Source organism: Perkinsus marinus (genome assembly GCF_000006405.1).
Source record: "Perkinsus marinus ATCC 50983 genomic scaffold scf_1104296942480, whole genome shotgun sequence".
NCBI lineage: Eukaryota > Perkinsozoa > Perkinsida > Perkinsidae > Perkinsus > Perkinsus marinus.
The window spans coordinates 50,132-65,583 of NW_003212171.1; the positions used below are offsets into that span (position 1 = coordinate 50,132).

The following is a 15,452-nucleotide window of genomic DNA, read 5'->3' on the forward strand; positions in this document are numbered from 1 at the left end:
CGACTCGCCAACTGAGGATTTACTAAATCCTCATTTGTATAGAATAGGCATTTTTCCTAAAGAAGTTTAGCGGACACAATCACCTGTATTTCGACTCAGCCTTGGTTCACCTGCAGTTCATGTTATTTTGGAATTTGCAGTTTAGATTCTTGCTTGCGTTCCGGTCATCATCTGGATCTCAACTCTTACCTTACATTTAGGGCGCACGCTGATATCATGTTCTTTGCTTTTTATGCATACCCTCGCTTACATTCGATGCTGCAGTGCTATGAGATTCAACGTAACTCTGCTGTCAATAGGCTGCTTCGTGATAAGGAGGTCTCGTATACGATTGATACTCATGAGTGACACGCTCAGGTGTAGCATGTAACTCGTTGATTAACAGTTTGGAGCGAAGTGCCCCGAGATCATAGTCCAACAACAGGGCGGGCGAGTCGGTGAGAGCTATGATGAATAGTCTGTAGATAGGACCGACGGTGGGGAAATGGCCTACACTCTATTAACCCAAGGAGCCTCCTCAAAATATAAACCATGTTGGAGATTTAAAGCAACTTAATATGAAGTTGAATATTGCACTATTGACGAATCTTAGTGAACACGGAAATGTAAAGTCGAAAGTAGTATAATCCTACATCACCAACGACAACAACAATGGTGATGGTGGTTACCTTCTTAACGGTCATAGTAGAATATCCTACATAGAATAATAACGGCGGGTAGGCTAATGAACGTCACGGGTAAATGTAAGTAAGCATAAATGGAAGTCGTTTCGAAGACTGGTAAATCCGAGGACACTGAGACAGAAGTTGTCGGCTGCTAATACACACTACACACATAGTGCAGGCGGCTTTAGTGATGAACTACAAAAACAGTATCGAACAGGGCGACGGGATGCCTTGTCCTTATGAAACCAATGGAGAGAGCATCACTGATGACTGAAACTGTGGTTAAAGAATTTGAATGAAAAACGGTACGAATGATGGTTCGAAGTAAAAACACACCACATGTGAGTTTACTGTTTTGCCATCATCGCAACGAATTCATCAAAGTCAATTTCGCCATCGCCATTAGCATCTGCTTGCTTGAGGATTTCCTCGATATGGCCACTAACAAGGTCGCTGACTTCACCGTTATTCAGAACCTGGGCCAACTCGAGCGGCGTTATCTTCCCATCACCATCGCGGTCAAACACTCTGAAGGCTCCCCAGAGACGATCTTCTTGTATATACTTCTTCTCTAAAAAAGCGACTGATATTGCCACGCATCATCACCCAACGAGAAAATCCTAAACGTAACTGGGGGATGCCAACAACATCGTTTCAAGAGCAATCATCTATCACTAAAACTATACACACATAAAACGATCAGTATATGTATCACAGAAGGTTACCGAGATATTCATTTTTAAATATTGTGAATTTGTTTCTAGTGATGTGAAATATTGCTCTTTTCCTAATCATTTCTCCACACTAAAGAGAACCCATAACACATAACACTGCAGTTTAAACGGGAAATGTTCACAACAGTGCAAAAAATCATTGCAAGGCAAGTCTGGACGCGGAAGCAGCATCACTACTAGACTCACTATCTAGTGTAGCTGCCAGGAATTCCGTATAGTCGATCACGCCCGAACCATCAGAATCCACTTGAGTCATAATGTCCATAAGATCATCTGGAATATCCTTGAGACCTGTACGCATACCACTACATTGACAATTCTCATACCACACATACACTCACCAGATTTCTGTATGCCCTCGACGACTTCCTGTATGGTAAGTTGACCATCGCCGTTAGTATCCATAGAAGTGAATACTTTCTTCAGCTGGACAATCTCCTCATCGGGCATTTGCTGAGCTATGATATTCAATGCTGCCTGATCGTTCACATCCAACAACTGTTCGAAGTGAAGATACGACAATTACCTTTTTGAGTTTATTTAAACTCCGAAAGGACTTCAAGTTATTCATCTGAACACCTTCCAAGGGGGCGTCTTCTGCACCTGGGGCGTGATTCTTCACCCATGGGTGATTTAACGCTTGTTCGGCTGAGGGAAAAAAGAGATTGATTTTCACAGTGGAGATATTACCCTCCCAAAATTACCAGTATAACGCTCTTGCGGATTCATTTTCAACAACTTCCGTATGAGGTCCTTGGCATCCGCTGAAATATTCTTCCAATCGCTAGCGTTAAAAGTATAGTTGCCAAGTCGAACTTTAGTGAGGACATCAGCATCAGTCTCGCCGTAAAAAGGAGGATAACCACATAATAAAATATACCTAGAAAAAAAATCATACCGCACGCGGAAAAATCACGTATTACATTATAACGCCACAGCTCCACAGATCACACTCCTGGTCGTATTGGCCGGCGAGAACTTGAGGCGCCACATAGTATGGTGTACCCGCTTTAGTTTTCATAAGTTCATTATCATTAAAGTGCGTGCTCAGACCGAAATCTATAAGTTTAATCCACGACTTCTCGATAGGGTCCTTGTTGAGGAATAGGAAATTCTCTGGTTTCAAATCGCGATGGACTATATGGTTTTCGTGCATATAATATACTGCTCGGAAAATCTGCTGCATTACAATAGCCGCCTGGACTTCTGTGAAATGTCCAACTTCAATGATCCTATCAAAGAGTTCACCTAAAATACACTTTTACGTTGAGGAGTAGTAGTATGATAATATTATTACCTCCTGTGCATAGTTCCATAATGAGGTATATATTCCGATGATCCTCAAATGTCTCGAATAGTTTAATAATATTAGGATGATCCAACATCTTCATAATAGCTATCTCTTGTTTAAATCTATCTATGTTCTTCACGTGGGATTTTGATATTGTCTTTACCGCACGGACCTGAACATCATCAACTTACTCACTTCTAGTCAAAACCATAGACTTCTACCGCATGTGTCGACTTATTAACAGCTTTCGTTACAGAGCCATACGTGCCTTGTCCGATCTTCTTACTATCAACATCATAATACTCCAACAACGAACCGTTATTATCCAAGATAAAATTAGCTCGTCCGAAGCCACCTTCAGCAACCTAAAAATTGATAATGCAAGTCGCCCTTCACAGCGATATACCATAAATTCACCTCTTTTTGTAAAGTCGAACCGCTGGACGTCAGCCCTGCTTTAGATCTGAGCGCCTTCTTTGACGGATTCTTTGAACCGCAAAGTCCCATTGTATCGATGAAATTATGAACTGTTGAATTGCAGCTTTTATTTTCATATCATCGCACTCGCGAAAAATTCCAATCGTTAATTTCACGATTTTTTTACTCGAAATTTTCGGAAAAATAACATTCGCTTTGAGCCGTCCCCAGAACCCGTTTTTCCAATGAATAACTCGGTCGTCTGGAAATGAGAACAGATAATAGCCCCCCTCCTCCCTAATAGGAAAAATGCGTACGACTACAACTGCGAAGATCTAGATCCGGAACAAGATGTCTGATTTCCAGAAATTCATCACTCTCAATGTCCAACTCGGTGGTGTGAGAGAATACTAACGAAGTTAGCCACTAGCGATTTCCAAAGTTTTGTGCAACATGCTTTGGTCATAGTCATATTGGCTCTTATAGGACCAAATTCTAAATAGCAGAGCACAACATAATCGTCGCTCGAAGAAGTGCGTTAAACGTTCCAACGGCCAACGCTCCTATTCTTACAACATCACAGTCTGATACACTAGTTGCATCTTAAACTTGGGCATTCTTCAATGAACCGATTTCCAAACTCAGAGTCGCTTTTTACACGTATAACACGATGCTATAATCGATTCTGAATTCCACAGTTGAGCCAATGGACATGTGGTGGTTGGTGAGTTGTTCGCCGATTCTAGGCGCCTTTAGTTGACTACCCGATATCGTCATTCGACTCACTACAGGTTAGCATGAGAAAATTAGCACATTTTTAGTATTCCAAGAGTTGCGTATGCGTGCATGCGCCGCCGTAAGAGCGTACATTTATAACTGTGCTTGAGTCAGTGGAGTTTCACCCTAGTGATATGAAAAACACTACTCCTTTTAAAGGCCTATTTCGCGTTTAGTAAGATCAATTTCGCAGGGCGAGCAATCATCCGAGTCAATATACGCCTTAGTAAGTTCAATTTCGTCAGCGCACTCAATAGAAAAATCAATTTCGCCGGCACGTCTGAAGTAAATTCAATTTCGATGAAAGGCGGAAATCGATTTCGCTGATAGTATAGCAATGAAATCGGTATATTTGGCAGCTATTCGAAATTCGAAACTTCCTTGGAATCTCTGTGAACCGACACTTGATGAATTTCACGACGAATCTACTCAGCTAGTTCCCCTCAGCCGTGCGTGGCTGTCCATGCTTGAGTTCAATAGATTCGCTCTTTACAAAGTGAATACAACGAGCTTGTATAAGGAGCCGAAGCACTGCGGCTATACACTCTCTCGAGACCTGTGTGAAAGGTAATACCAAATTGGTGATACATTTGAGTTTTCACGAATTTGTGTAGTTTTCTCCGTGCTCTTGGAGTCTAAGATAGCTTTCGTGTTATTATTTCCGCGCCTCTTGGTGGTCGTACACAGTCCCCGCAGTTGTGGAAGCGGATCCTGCTGAGAGAGAAGGAAGTACATTAGCAGAGGTCAACTCGCCCTGTGGGCAAAACTCATTGGCATGATGATAGTAGACAATTTAAAGAGGGCTAAATGCCGAGTGGCATCGATGCGAATACAACTAAGCCGTTTTTTTGTCGTAGGCGTTGGAATTCAAACTCAGACACACACTTCACGCTCCTTGCGATATGCTAATTTCTCATCCAATTCGAGTTGGGTTCAGTGGTTGTTTCCTCATAAAACCCCTACTCTACTTTGGTTGGTATTCAAGTACATTATATACTTCTTCTTTTCCTCGTTATGCCAAGTCGGCTAGCCTCAGCCGACTCTATCCTTAAGCCCCTTGTCCAGCTGTTATATAGATGCCTCCAATACTGTCCAAGATTGCGGGAATTTATACTGTACATTGCTCGCTTAGTGTTACTGATCTGCGGGGAAGCTCCGATGGAATCAGGAATGGGAAACCAAGTGCAACAGCAACAACCGAGTCTGCGACATATAGATGAGTTCGTTGGTGGTCTACAGTGCGCTGGTAGTATTATAATGGAAGAACATGCACATGGTGAATTGGTGAAAATTATAGGAAAGTTTTCCTTGGTTTCTGTACACTTCTACCCGAACTCGTGTGTGAACTTATCAGTGTGGGGAACTCGGTTGAAGGAGGCGAGAATATGTATTTTAACTTCAGCGCTGGTAGTATTACTCACTGATTTTGAAATTCGTATGTGAGAAAAAGAGCATTTTTTCGAAATTTTCAACGTGTAGTTGACCATGTGTGTGTCGCCGTGGTATTACATTTTGTGTTTGTGCATGTTGGCCGACTCAGGCGAGCTCCTTGATCTCGAGTTGTATCCTGATGCTAAGGAGATCTCAGAATCCATGGCGGCGTTCCATGCGGTCAGACGCCACGTGGCTGCTCTCAATATTGGGATGAATGACAACAACGTTGGCTGTGTTGTGGTAGTAATAGTAGTAGTAGTAGTAGTAGTAGTAGTAGTAGTAGTAGTAGTAGTAGTAGTAGTTATCAGTGGAGTTGTCTCTTTTCACAAGGACACTCTTAGGTTGGTGATGGCAGCACACCGAGAACCGCAGCGCTCTTCGCGTATCGAACGAGTTGGCAGATCTGGTCTATTGATCCCCAGCTGGACGCGAGTCGGTGAGTTACAGCAGGGGTATGGTTGTAGTAGAGATGAACTCTATCAGATACGAAGGGAAGGTGAATAGACTTCATTTGCTCGATAGGAAGATTGAAGACTGTCTACTCTTCAATGCTAACGTCAAGGTTTGGGTGATAGTATGCGTTCACGCGCATCTACGAAGTTTACAGGACGCAGTAAATTGCTGCATAGCTCCTGGGAAATCTGGAAAGTGAGGGAAAATTTCGTAAAATTGATAATTTTATTTTTTTGTGGTAGGCTGGCGCTGGTCGTGGCGATGCCATGCTGTAATAACTATTCTACGATGCTTCTCGATTGCGAGAAAAACGACCTCGGGCAGATGGAAGAATATAAGGATTGGGGAGTTATGTCCCCTCATAGACTCATTCGAGTTTGGATGGCTTCCGAGTATGTGGTGAAGTCTACTGCTGCGAGCGCTGTAGTGGACGAGAGTTTGCGGACCAGCACTGCTAGGAGTAAAGGAGGATCAGTACGAGCACAGAGGAGTAGAAAGCGTCGAGAGCAGGAGCACTTGGGCGCTACGTATTCGGCGTGATAAACGTTAATAGAAACATGCGTGTATGCTTTTTGTTGTCAATTTGAAGTGGCTTGAACGGAAAGGTGGTGTTGTTTGTCTTTAAAGAGATTATATACTACTACAGTAGTAGTACTACTTAGATTATATACTACTACTTAGATTATATACTACTACTTAGATTATATACTACTACTTAGATTATATACTACTACTTAGATTATATACTACTACTTAGATTATATACTACTTAGATTATATACTACTAATGTGCCCGGCTTGTTTTCTGTGTCACCGACTCGGTATCGTCTGGTGTGATCTTAGGACTGTGAGGCAATCAGTGTTGGAATATATGTTTTGTCTCCTCAGCTGAGCTCGGAAGTTTCCTCATAAAATATAAAGGTTGACACACTATTTCAAAGCAACAGGAATTCCACAAAAATTTCTCAGAATTTTCATATTGTCACCAACACATGTAGTTGACCATGTGCATATTTTCCCCCCACACTGGATGCAACAAGGGGTCAATGAGAACCCTAGGATTTTTGTCCGTAAAACCAAGTACTCTTGTTGTGAATACTCGTATATAATTATTAAATTCGATACAGTGGAGTTTCTCCCGTGATATGATAAACACTAGTGAAAAACATATCTCTTGCGCGAACATCGGGGTTTTCACTGAGCATTACGCCACTTCTCGTGAAACTACAGCATTTTGCTGGTGCGAGCAATTGTGTATTGGAAAGTAAATATCTCTAGGTGGTTCTTCATCATCATCACATTGAAGTAGTCTTGATGCCTATGGAGCATTAGTTTATTACTTATGGAGTGCCCGGAGTTGTGTGTTGCCCATCTGATCAAGCAGGGCGAGTATCGGCCAGTTAGGCAGGGTCAGATCACAACACCAGCACTCCACCACATACAGGTGAATGACGGCGTATGTGGTGTCTTCCGAGGTTGCTAGATGTGTAGCATTATCACTCTGGGCAGGTGATTTTCACAAACTCCAATTTCTCGTGAGAAAAATTAATAATGTGTTGGTGCCAATATGAAAATCCTGAGAAAAATTTGGGAAATTATCGATCGTTTCTGTACACTTATACCAAAGTGCTAAAATTGATGAACTCAGCTTTAGAGAGCCAACATATACTCTACCATCGCTTTCCTCAGTTGAGCTCGATAGTTTCCTCACTAAATATACACGTTGACATACGAATGAGTGTAAAAATGTATCTTCCTTGCACAGCACCCGTTCGAGCAGGCGAGTAATAGCCAGTATAGAGGTATAGCTGCAGGCTCAGTCACTGCTGTCTGAGCCCGCAGTATGAACCGCTAGATAGCATGTTACACGGCACATAGTTCGATAAGTGTATAGGACTCAATGAGAATTTCTCAAAATTTCCTCCTAGAATTCTCATCTTGTCATCACGAACATATGTGGTTCTTCACACTTTCGTTTTCGTGTTTTATACCTACCAGTAGAGGAATGCTTGGTGCCGTGTCAGGCTGCACAAGACGGCAAGAGTGTTCGGAGTATTGTTGGACGAGGCGTTGAACTCTGTAATGTCGTGATGGACTCATCCTGTTTGCCGGGCATGATATCTAGACGACATGCTTGTATCGAGATGGCTGGTGAGAAGGAAGTGCCGCCACATTTTCGTGTTTTTATTGATGTTGCTGGTGATTTGTCCATTGAGATAACACCATAGCAGAGGAGTGCCTTAGAAGGCAGCAACCTGATTATACTCGATCGATGTAGACTATGTTCATCATGAGCTTAGCTGAGGGGTTACTTCACCTGAGAGAGACACATTAGAGTTTCACCCGTTCAACGTGAAGTGGCGTAATACTGCATGTAAACTATAAGACGTATGTCTTCGCGACCGACAACACAATTGTTTTTTCCTATGAAATATGTTTTTTCACTAGTGTTTTTCATATCACGGGTGAAACTCCATTGTGTGCTACGGTGAATGGGGACAGCGATCCCCTGTAGCTGTGTCGTCGACGTTCACTTCCACAGATGACAGCCAGTGGTTCATAACAGACCTGATGACCTTAAACGGTGTCGTCGTGAACGGCGTGACCATCGAGCCGGGCAAACGACATTCTGTGACCAGCGGCGATGTAAACGGTGACGTGGTGGTGGCTTCCTGCCAGTGTGATTTTGGTTTGCACATATTTTGGTTTGATTTGGTTTTCCAAATATGATGTTGATCGGTTTTGCAAATACTCGAATTGAAATCGAGACAACTATTGCTCCGCATTCCCCAGTGGAAGACTGATTTCAGTTAGAGAGTGAAATTCTGGAAAAATGTGCATAACTGGTCAACTACATGTGTTGGCGAGAATATGTGAATTGGGAATTTTGGGGATTTCTTATTGGTTTCTGTACACTTCTGCCCTAGTTTACGCGTAAACTTTCATGAGCAATGCTGCAAAATATGTACTCGCTTTCCTCAGCTGAGCTCGATAGTTTCCTCACTAATCATAGGAGTTCATATACGAATCGAGAAAAAAATACGAAATGTGGACAGAAACTAAGAGAAATCCTCCAAAATTTCCCCAGAGTTTAGGTATTATCACCGACATTTGTGGTTGATCATTTACCACACTGTCGATGATTAGTGAGGAAACTTTTGAGCTCAGCTGGGGAGGGCGAACATATATTTCAACACTGCTTTCTGATACCAGTTTTCTCCTTGCCAGATAATCGTTTTTGGCCGGCAAATTCGTTCACGAGAATTCGAGTATGAATTCCGCGTCGGGCCCCTGGACAATCAGAGAAACGGGAAACCTCATACTGGTCAACGCTCCGTGGAGAAGCGAGATGAATCGCCTGAACGCGAACGCCCATCAACCACGTCGTCCAGTCGTGGGTTCAGCTAGATTATAGGCTCGTGAGATATGAGGGCTCCATGTTAGAGGCAACAAGTCGCAAGCGCACACGGTCTCCGCATAGTCGAAGCATGAGAGCTAAGAAGGCCAAAAGAGCCGCTTCTGCTGCCGACTCTGATGGTGACACGTATAGCGTAAGGTTCACAGTCACCGAAAATGAGCTGCTCTCGATAGTGCTGTTATCAGAGCGAATTGGAACGGCAACTCGAGTCAATAAGACAAGAAAACGAACTACTCAAAGAGCGACTCCAATCAGTGACGAATACTCCTAGTATTGCTACTGGCTTTGAGCGTCGTAGTAGTGGAAATATATGTGTGAGGTAAACGCAGTGTTGTTGAGCCCTGCAAGAATCAGCCAACACCCATGGAAAAGGCCAGAGGAAGATTGTAGGTTGCCGATGAGCATGATGAGCACTTGATTACAACTCAAACTCGTGTTGTCAGATTCGCTGATTTGGAGTGCGTTATATGCAGAGATCTCATGGTGTCACCAGCAACACTAGAATGTTCGCATTCCTTCTGTTACAAATGGTAACAAGAGCGTCTCCTCGTAGTTCTCGAAAATACAAGTGGATCAACCACAGTTACACGGTTAACCACATGTGTTGGTGATGATGCGAAAATTCTGAGGAAATTGTGGTATATTGTTGTTGGTTCTCGCACAATTCTTTCTGTAGTTGCGGGAATTCATGAGCTCAGCTGAGGAAAGCGGACATATTTTCCAACACTGTTTGAGAGTGTTCATATTTCTCTCTTAGTATTGAGGAATGGCTAACTGGTGGTAACTTTCGTTGCCCTGTTTGCCGTGTTGGCATCACAAGATCTCCGACAAAGACGATACAGTTGCAGCAGGTGGGGACGCTGTTGAGGTCTATGGCATGGTCCTGTGTGACAGGTTGTTATGACTACTGTTGAGACACATGGCACAGAGTCTGACCAGGTTGTTGAAGTCTATTCCTAGTTCAGAGTAGGGTTGTGTGTGATCAGGCCGAATATGATGATCGTATGAAGGAGCATAAGGCTTGGGAGAGGAAGCAGGAGACCGACCGTGCCAAGTTGGAGGACACTATAGGTTCAGCTTCACATAAAGGGCAGCAGTTCTTCGACATTGCACTACCATGGAATTCCGAGGACAAGGCGAGGTTTCAGGCAGGTGGGTCAAAGATAGATTGAATCACTCATACGAAAGAATCATCCGCGAACCTAGAGTGTTTTCGGGAGGAACTTGTGTTAAATTTTCCACATAGTCGGGAATACGTTCTTGGAACAGTTCTCTTGTCAATATCATCACATTAGGAACATTGTTATGAAACCCTGGGGGGGCGTTATCTCTCAAAGCTAGATGGGTCACTGCTCCTCCGTACGGTTACACAGGTATTCGTCATTATCGTAGTGATGCTAGAGAGCTGTACTGTGCCATCACTGGTTTGACCAAAGCATGGGTAAGGAGAGATGATGATATTGACTATGCCTTGTGGTGAATGTTGGTAGATACAACGGTCTAGTCGAGACAGTCTCGATGTGGCTATGAAGAATTTGAAGATCGGTATCATTGAGGCAGCAAATGCAGAGGACTCGTCTCAAGTCTATTATGCCCCGGATGATGTTATGAGACGACGACTTTTACTATTTACCCGCTATTGTTAGCCTCGTTATGAGTTTACCACTCCATCACCAAAACATGTCCCGAACTGAAGCTTTCCACTGCTATACCGAAGACTTGTGTCAATCTGTGCGGCTTTGACAATTCGAGGTGTGTCCAGAAGGCCTCACTAGTGAACTAACAAAGAACTTATCAGTTCGCTTGCCTTGAAGAGGTTTCAGCATTGCGTTTGCCGACCAAATCGAATGGTAAGACTGATATTTTGTATGCCAATTCGGTGTAATTATTAGGAAACTCTCAAGAGGGACAAGCATCAGCGAATTGACTATGAAAACACGCGTTGATGCATGTGGATGGCGTGGTATTTCGATCGATCGATTTCTACTCGGTTTTTTGAGTATCTCCAATTTGGTGCTATGAGGGGATACGGTTTACAGACATATTTTCACTCGCACTCCTCGTTCTCTGTGACTGCAGGATGATTCCTCGCCATTATTTTGCGATTTCCCTGTCGAGTCGAAACTATCGCGCTCGCCATAATACTCAGCGCAGTCTTCGTTGCGTAGTGGAGCCTCCTTCAACCCAAGGGTGTCGCAGTTGCTCTTTCGCTCTTGGGTGGTTTGAATGAGCGGACCTAAAAATATCTACATATGAGATAACGCTAGTCATTCCTCGTAAGCTTTCTCCCACGAGCCACGCTTCTGGGACCTTCCTGGCTCACGCGAGTGCTGTACTCGCAAGCCAACTACAGCGACTATTGGGAGACTATGTGCAATGATGAAGTCATGATTAGTGATGAGTTTATTGATCAGCTGTTTCGTATTGATAATGACGATCCTCGGCTACACTCTGAGAGAAGTTCTCATCATAGCAGCATGCTTTGGTGCAAGTGTCTCAATGATGAACTCTGTGAAATACATACAGACTAGCCTTGACTTCCCCTATCCTCTCTTTATCAGTGCTATGCACATGCTGTGGTCGTTCGGAGCTTGCGGCTTCTACTTGAGGCACGAGATGGGTATTTTGCAGCGTTACTCCCCTACACAGTATCTGCAACAAATTGTACCAATATCGGTGTTCTCAAGCGCCAGCATCGCGTGTGGCAATCTAGCTTTGAAATATATTTATCCATCTTTCAACGAGTTATTACAGCAAACTAGCGCTGCTGTGACAGTTGTGGTAGGAGTTTTTATTTTCGGCAAGCGATATAATTTTGCTACTTATTTATCAATGTTGCCAGTTTGTGGTGGAGCGCTATTGTGCGGCCACGGTGAAGTCAACTTTGTTCTCCTAGGAGCTCTTTCTGCGATTGGTAGCGTCTTCTTCAGAGCATTGAAAAATACTATGCAAGGTGACCTCTTGAACGGATCGCTGTCCTCTCTTGAGCTGTTGTTCGTCCTTGCCCCTGCCAACTTGGTATTTTTCCTCATCGGCTCTCTCGCTGCTGAGGGAATCAGCCCTGTATGGGAGGCGGCGAGTAGTCCATCGATAATGTTGGGCTTAATAATATCATCATTCTTGGCATGTGCTTTTAACATTCTTACTTTTATGATGCTGAAACTACTGTCACCAGTAGGAGCCATGGTCGTACACTCTATGAAGACTCCTGGTATGCTCATAACGTCATGGGCGCTTTTTGGCAATCCGGTGGAGCCGACTCAAATTGTAGGTTTTGTTATTATCACTGCAGGCGTGTACTACTACCGGGTTAATGGTGGGGAAATTACTCCCGAGACGGTGTCGGCAGAGGAGGTTGGCCTTGACGCTAAAGTTGGGGAGAATTCTTCGGCGGACGATGATGAGGAAACATTCCCGGGAGATGATTCTAGCGGCTCTGGGGATCTCGAGATGGGAGATCTACGCTCGGAAATTGCTCTTGAATGAACTATTTTTTTTATTTGCTGCGATCGTATAAGTAGACCTATTTGTTGTTTGTGGCCGCAAGTTGGTATTGTGATTATGTTTTTTTATGGACAGCGCTGGCTGTTTTGTTGGCTCAATGGTGTCAATATAAGGGAGGTGTACTTATGATGTTCATCAACTCGGGAGCTTGTGCAATGTCGCAGAAAGATGGTATTACGACCGAATTAGAGAGAGAAAGCGGTTGGTGAGAGGCGCCTGTTGACTTGACGAGAGCCTTGGAGTGAACAATATGATAGCAAGAAGAATTACAATACTTCCTGTCGGGGATCTATTATGTGGTTGAGGTCACTAGTTTAGTGGAGAACGCAGTCCCATAGGTTGATGAAGTCGTCAACTTCGCGGTGGCGGTCGAGTAGGGAGATCAACTCCGCGGATAAAGATATAATTTTTGGGTTGTAGTTTCACCACGAGTAGGGTTTCACGATTACTTTGTACATTGGCAGTTTGATCATGCTTACATACCTTATTGATGAACTCTGGTAAAATTCGTCTTCGCTTGCCGCAAATCTTCCGACCAGCCAAGCCATGGTGTGCCTTGGCTCCCCGGTTTGACAGGCTCGTGCGTGATTTGGGAATGTCCGAGAAGGAGGATGCGGTCCGTCTTCTGGCAGAGGAAGGAGTCTTTGGTTCAGCACCGCATACGATAGGAGTCGCGGCGACTAGCGGTACTGTGTATCTTGGAATGGACATACCCAACGTAGATCGACTCCTGAAGGGCTGCTAGTTGACTTTAATATTGACTTCAGGTGGGCATGGGCCCTCTGCAGAGTCTCGTTGCGAATCTTATGAATCACGGAGAGATAGGGCTAAGTGCATACTGCTATGGAAGCGGCCATGAAGACGCTACTTTGAGTGAGATTGATTGTGCGTTGCTCTATGCTCTGGGTAAACGGCCGAGTCGAATTGCATTGGGAGACGGTACAAATCTCGAGCCCCAACGTGGTAAGTAGTTCCAAGAAGCTCACGCGTAGGGTAATCATCAGTTATGTCGCCGCCTCTTCCGAAAGGACGCGAGAGACTATTGAAGCACTACATAGGAAAAGGAGCGGAAGTGTTCGACGTTGTCTGTTCGCAGCTCATGGATCATGCATTTGTGATATCATCATGCTCAGCGGCTGAGTCGTATTTTTGGAGTATTGAGTCAGGTTTCCAGTCAGCTCGCATTCAACGGTGGAGGGGGGTGTGCTCTTAAATTGACTTCTGGCGAGATTATTAGAGCATCGGGGATTGTCTTGAGAGGTGGGTTCTTCATCCACTTCATCAGTACACCTTCATCACACTATTGGGAGCTCGTCTTGGATCGTAAGTATGTTCAGGATCTGACTCCCCCGTCATCTCCTCTGCCCAGGCAGCTATCGTGGCACTCCACGCGAACGGGTTGGTCAAGAGTGGCAATGCCGTTGTTGAAGCAGCAGTATGTATTGGTGAAGATGAACAAGCTGGGCAAGCGTCAATAGACCTCATCAGTTCGTTGTGGCCTTACACTGTTCTCCACATTGAAAAGGCAGTGAACTGTGCACCGTTGAAGCCACAGCCACGCGCATGATAGTTTCCGATCAGAGTCGTTGGGATTGCGTTCAATGTGAGAGAGGTGGCACCTTTGAGCCGGTTGAAATGTATCCCGCTCGAACCTTGAGAGGCTTCGTCAAACCTGCGCGGCGTTCTCTGGAGACGGTTAGAGTTGTCTCCGCATTTACATTCGATACTTCGACTGATGGCGGAATTTGAAGATGTATCGCGCCTTTTGCAGCTGTGAGGTGATGGTTGGAAGATTATATCGTAGCCCAAGCGGAAGGAATTATATTATTTCGTCGTCAGTTTGGCCGAGTGGTCTAAGGCGCCAGACTCAAGTTCTGGTGGAGAAATCCGCGTGGGTTCGAACCCCACAGCTGACATTGTTCTTTGTTCACCTATCGTCTGTTTCCAAATTTCAATCAGGAGTTACACCAACGAGAACTCTACGATTGGATAACGAGCGGAATCTTCAACATTTTCTCAAACACGCTTCACTCGGAAGACCAGGCCCGGGCGCCTATTACATGCTATGATGTGAGACCTAGATGACTCCCCCGCAGAATGTTCGTACCCCGTGAGCATAGATAGGTTCATGGGGCTTGAGCAGATGCGGATTACCGTCATTGCAGTGATTGAGCGTTCTGTACATGCTTCGCTGATTCATCGACCTTTGTTCTTGCTGGATTCAGTCGAGTCAATTCTGTGACTCAGGGACAATTGATTCAACTGTCTCCTTCACAAATAAACATGTTCGCTTTCGCGGTGGGAGTCCCGGTGAGGTTCGGGGAAGTGAATGTTCGTTTATGCTGAGAACTAAAGCTTTTTTGAATATATTCAACTCCGAATATCCATGAACAATGTCGCAAGCTCGGGTGAAACGGTAGCAGGGGTTATGCGCGACATTGCTAGAGTTCTACCAGGAACGAGAGCGCGCCAACTCCACAGCAGCACCGTCCTCGCTACGAGGGATGGGCCTTAGCACCCTAACATATAAAATCTCTGAAAGGGAGATAGATGAAGTACGGTCATTATTCGGAAGGTGTACTCGTAAGCCTCTCTCCTTGCTTTGAGCGTGCTAGATTACAGTTGACGTGTTGGTGGGAAGCGACATGCCTAGTCGGTATCATATTGGTGAACTTGATTATCACGTCATCCCTCAGATCTTTGAGATGCTGGACACCGATCAAGATGGGTTCATATCTTCTTCAGAGGTAGACCTCCAT

The 15,452-nt window shown here is 44.4% G+C and overlaps 5 protein-coding genes and 1 non-coding gene across 6 annotated transcripts; 5 read left to right on the top strand and 1 right to left on the bottom strand.

Moving 5' to 3' along the window:
- Positions 1 to 549: 549 nt before the first annotated feature.
- Positions 550 to 3,197, bottom strand: Pmar_PMAR029698 (Calcium-dependent protein kinase, putative; the record flags this gene model as incomplete). The annotated part of the gene is made up of 9 exons (XM_002781420.1): positions 550 to 1,236; positions 1,586 to 1,690; positions 1,741 to 1,876; positions 1,926 to 2,047; positions 2,104 to 2,279; positions 2,323 to 2,647; positions 2,697 to 2,862; positions 2,912 to 3,055; positions 3,108 to 3,197. The coding sequence occupies 9 exons, from the start codon at positions 3,195 to 3,197 to the stop codon at positions 1,013 to 1,015; spliced, it is 1,488 nt and encodes a 495-aa protein (XP_002781466.1). The 3' UTR covers positions 550 to 1,012.
- Positions 3,198 to 4,864: 1,667 nt separating this feature from the next.
- On the top strand, positions 4,865 to 6,328 carry Pmar_PMAR029699 (hypothetical protein). Its single transcript, XM_002781421.1, has 5 exons — positions 4,865 to 5,130; positions 5,425 to 5,558; positions 5,660 to 5,754; positions 5,802 to 5,966; positions 6,014 to 6,328. Exons 1-5 carry the CDS (start codon positions 4,899 to 4,901, stop codon positions 6,309 to 6,311), a joined length of 924 nt encoding a protein of 307 aa, XP_002781467.1. The 5' UTR covers positions 4,865 to 4,898; the 3' UTR covers positions 6,312 to 6,328.
- Positions 6,329 to 7,130: 802 nt separating this feature from the next.
- Pmar_PMAR029700 (tripartite motif protein, putative) lies at positions 7,131 to 10,856 on the top strand. The gene is made up of 13 exons (XM_002781422.1): positions 7,131 to 7,215; positions 7,796 to 7,922; positions 8,314 to 8,417; positions 9,000 to 9,165; positions 9,216 to 9,322; positions 9,375 to 9,459; positions 9,509 to 9,575; positions 9,633 to 9,719; positions 9,947 to 10,040; positions 10,084 to 10,128; positions 10,176 to 10,341; positions 10,563 to 10,630; positions 10,680 to 10,856. Exons 2-13 carry the CDS (start codon positions 7,862 to 7,864, stop codon positions 10,833 to 10,835), a joined length of 1,206 nt encoding a protein of 401 aa, XP_002781468.1. The 5' UTR covers positions 7,131 to 7,215; positions 7,796 to 7,861; the 3' UTR covers positions 10,836 to 10,856.
- Positions 10,857 to 12,021: 1,165 nt separating this feature from the next.
- On the top strand, positions 12,022 to 12,675 carry Pmar_PMAR029701 (conserved hypothetical protein; the record flags this gene model as incomplete). Its single annotated transcript, XM_002781423.1, has 1 exon — positions 12,022 to 12,675. One exon carries the CDS (start codon positions 12,022 to 12,024, stop codon positions 12,673 to 12,675), a length of 654 nt encoding a protein of 217 aa, XP_002781469.1.
- Positions 12,676 to 13,183: 508 nt separating this feature from the next.
- On the top strand, positions 13,184 to 14,261 carry Pmar_PMAR029702 (hypothetical protein; the record flags this gene model as incomplete). Its single annotated transcript, XM_002781424.1, has 5 exons — positions 13,184 to 13,411; positions 13,461 to 13,656; positions 13,698 to 13,807; positions 13,860 to 13,953; positions 14,031 to 14,261. 5 exons carry the CDS (start codon positions 13,184 to 13,186, stop codon positions 14,258 to 14,260), a joined length of 858 nt encoding a protein of 285 aa, XP_002781470.1. The 3' UTR covers position 14,261.
- Positions 14,262 to 14,527: 266 nt separating this feature from the next.
- Positions 14,528 to 14,609, top strand: Pmar_PMAR029703. The gene has a single exon. It is a non-coding gene; the product is annotated as a tRNA-Leu (tRNA).
- Positions 14,610 to 15,452: the final 843 nt, after the last annotated feature.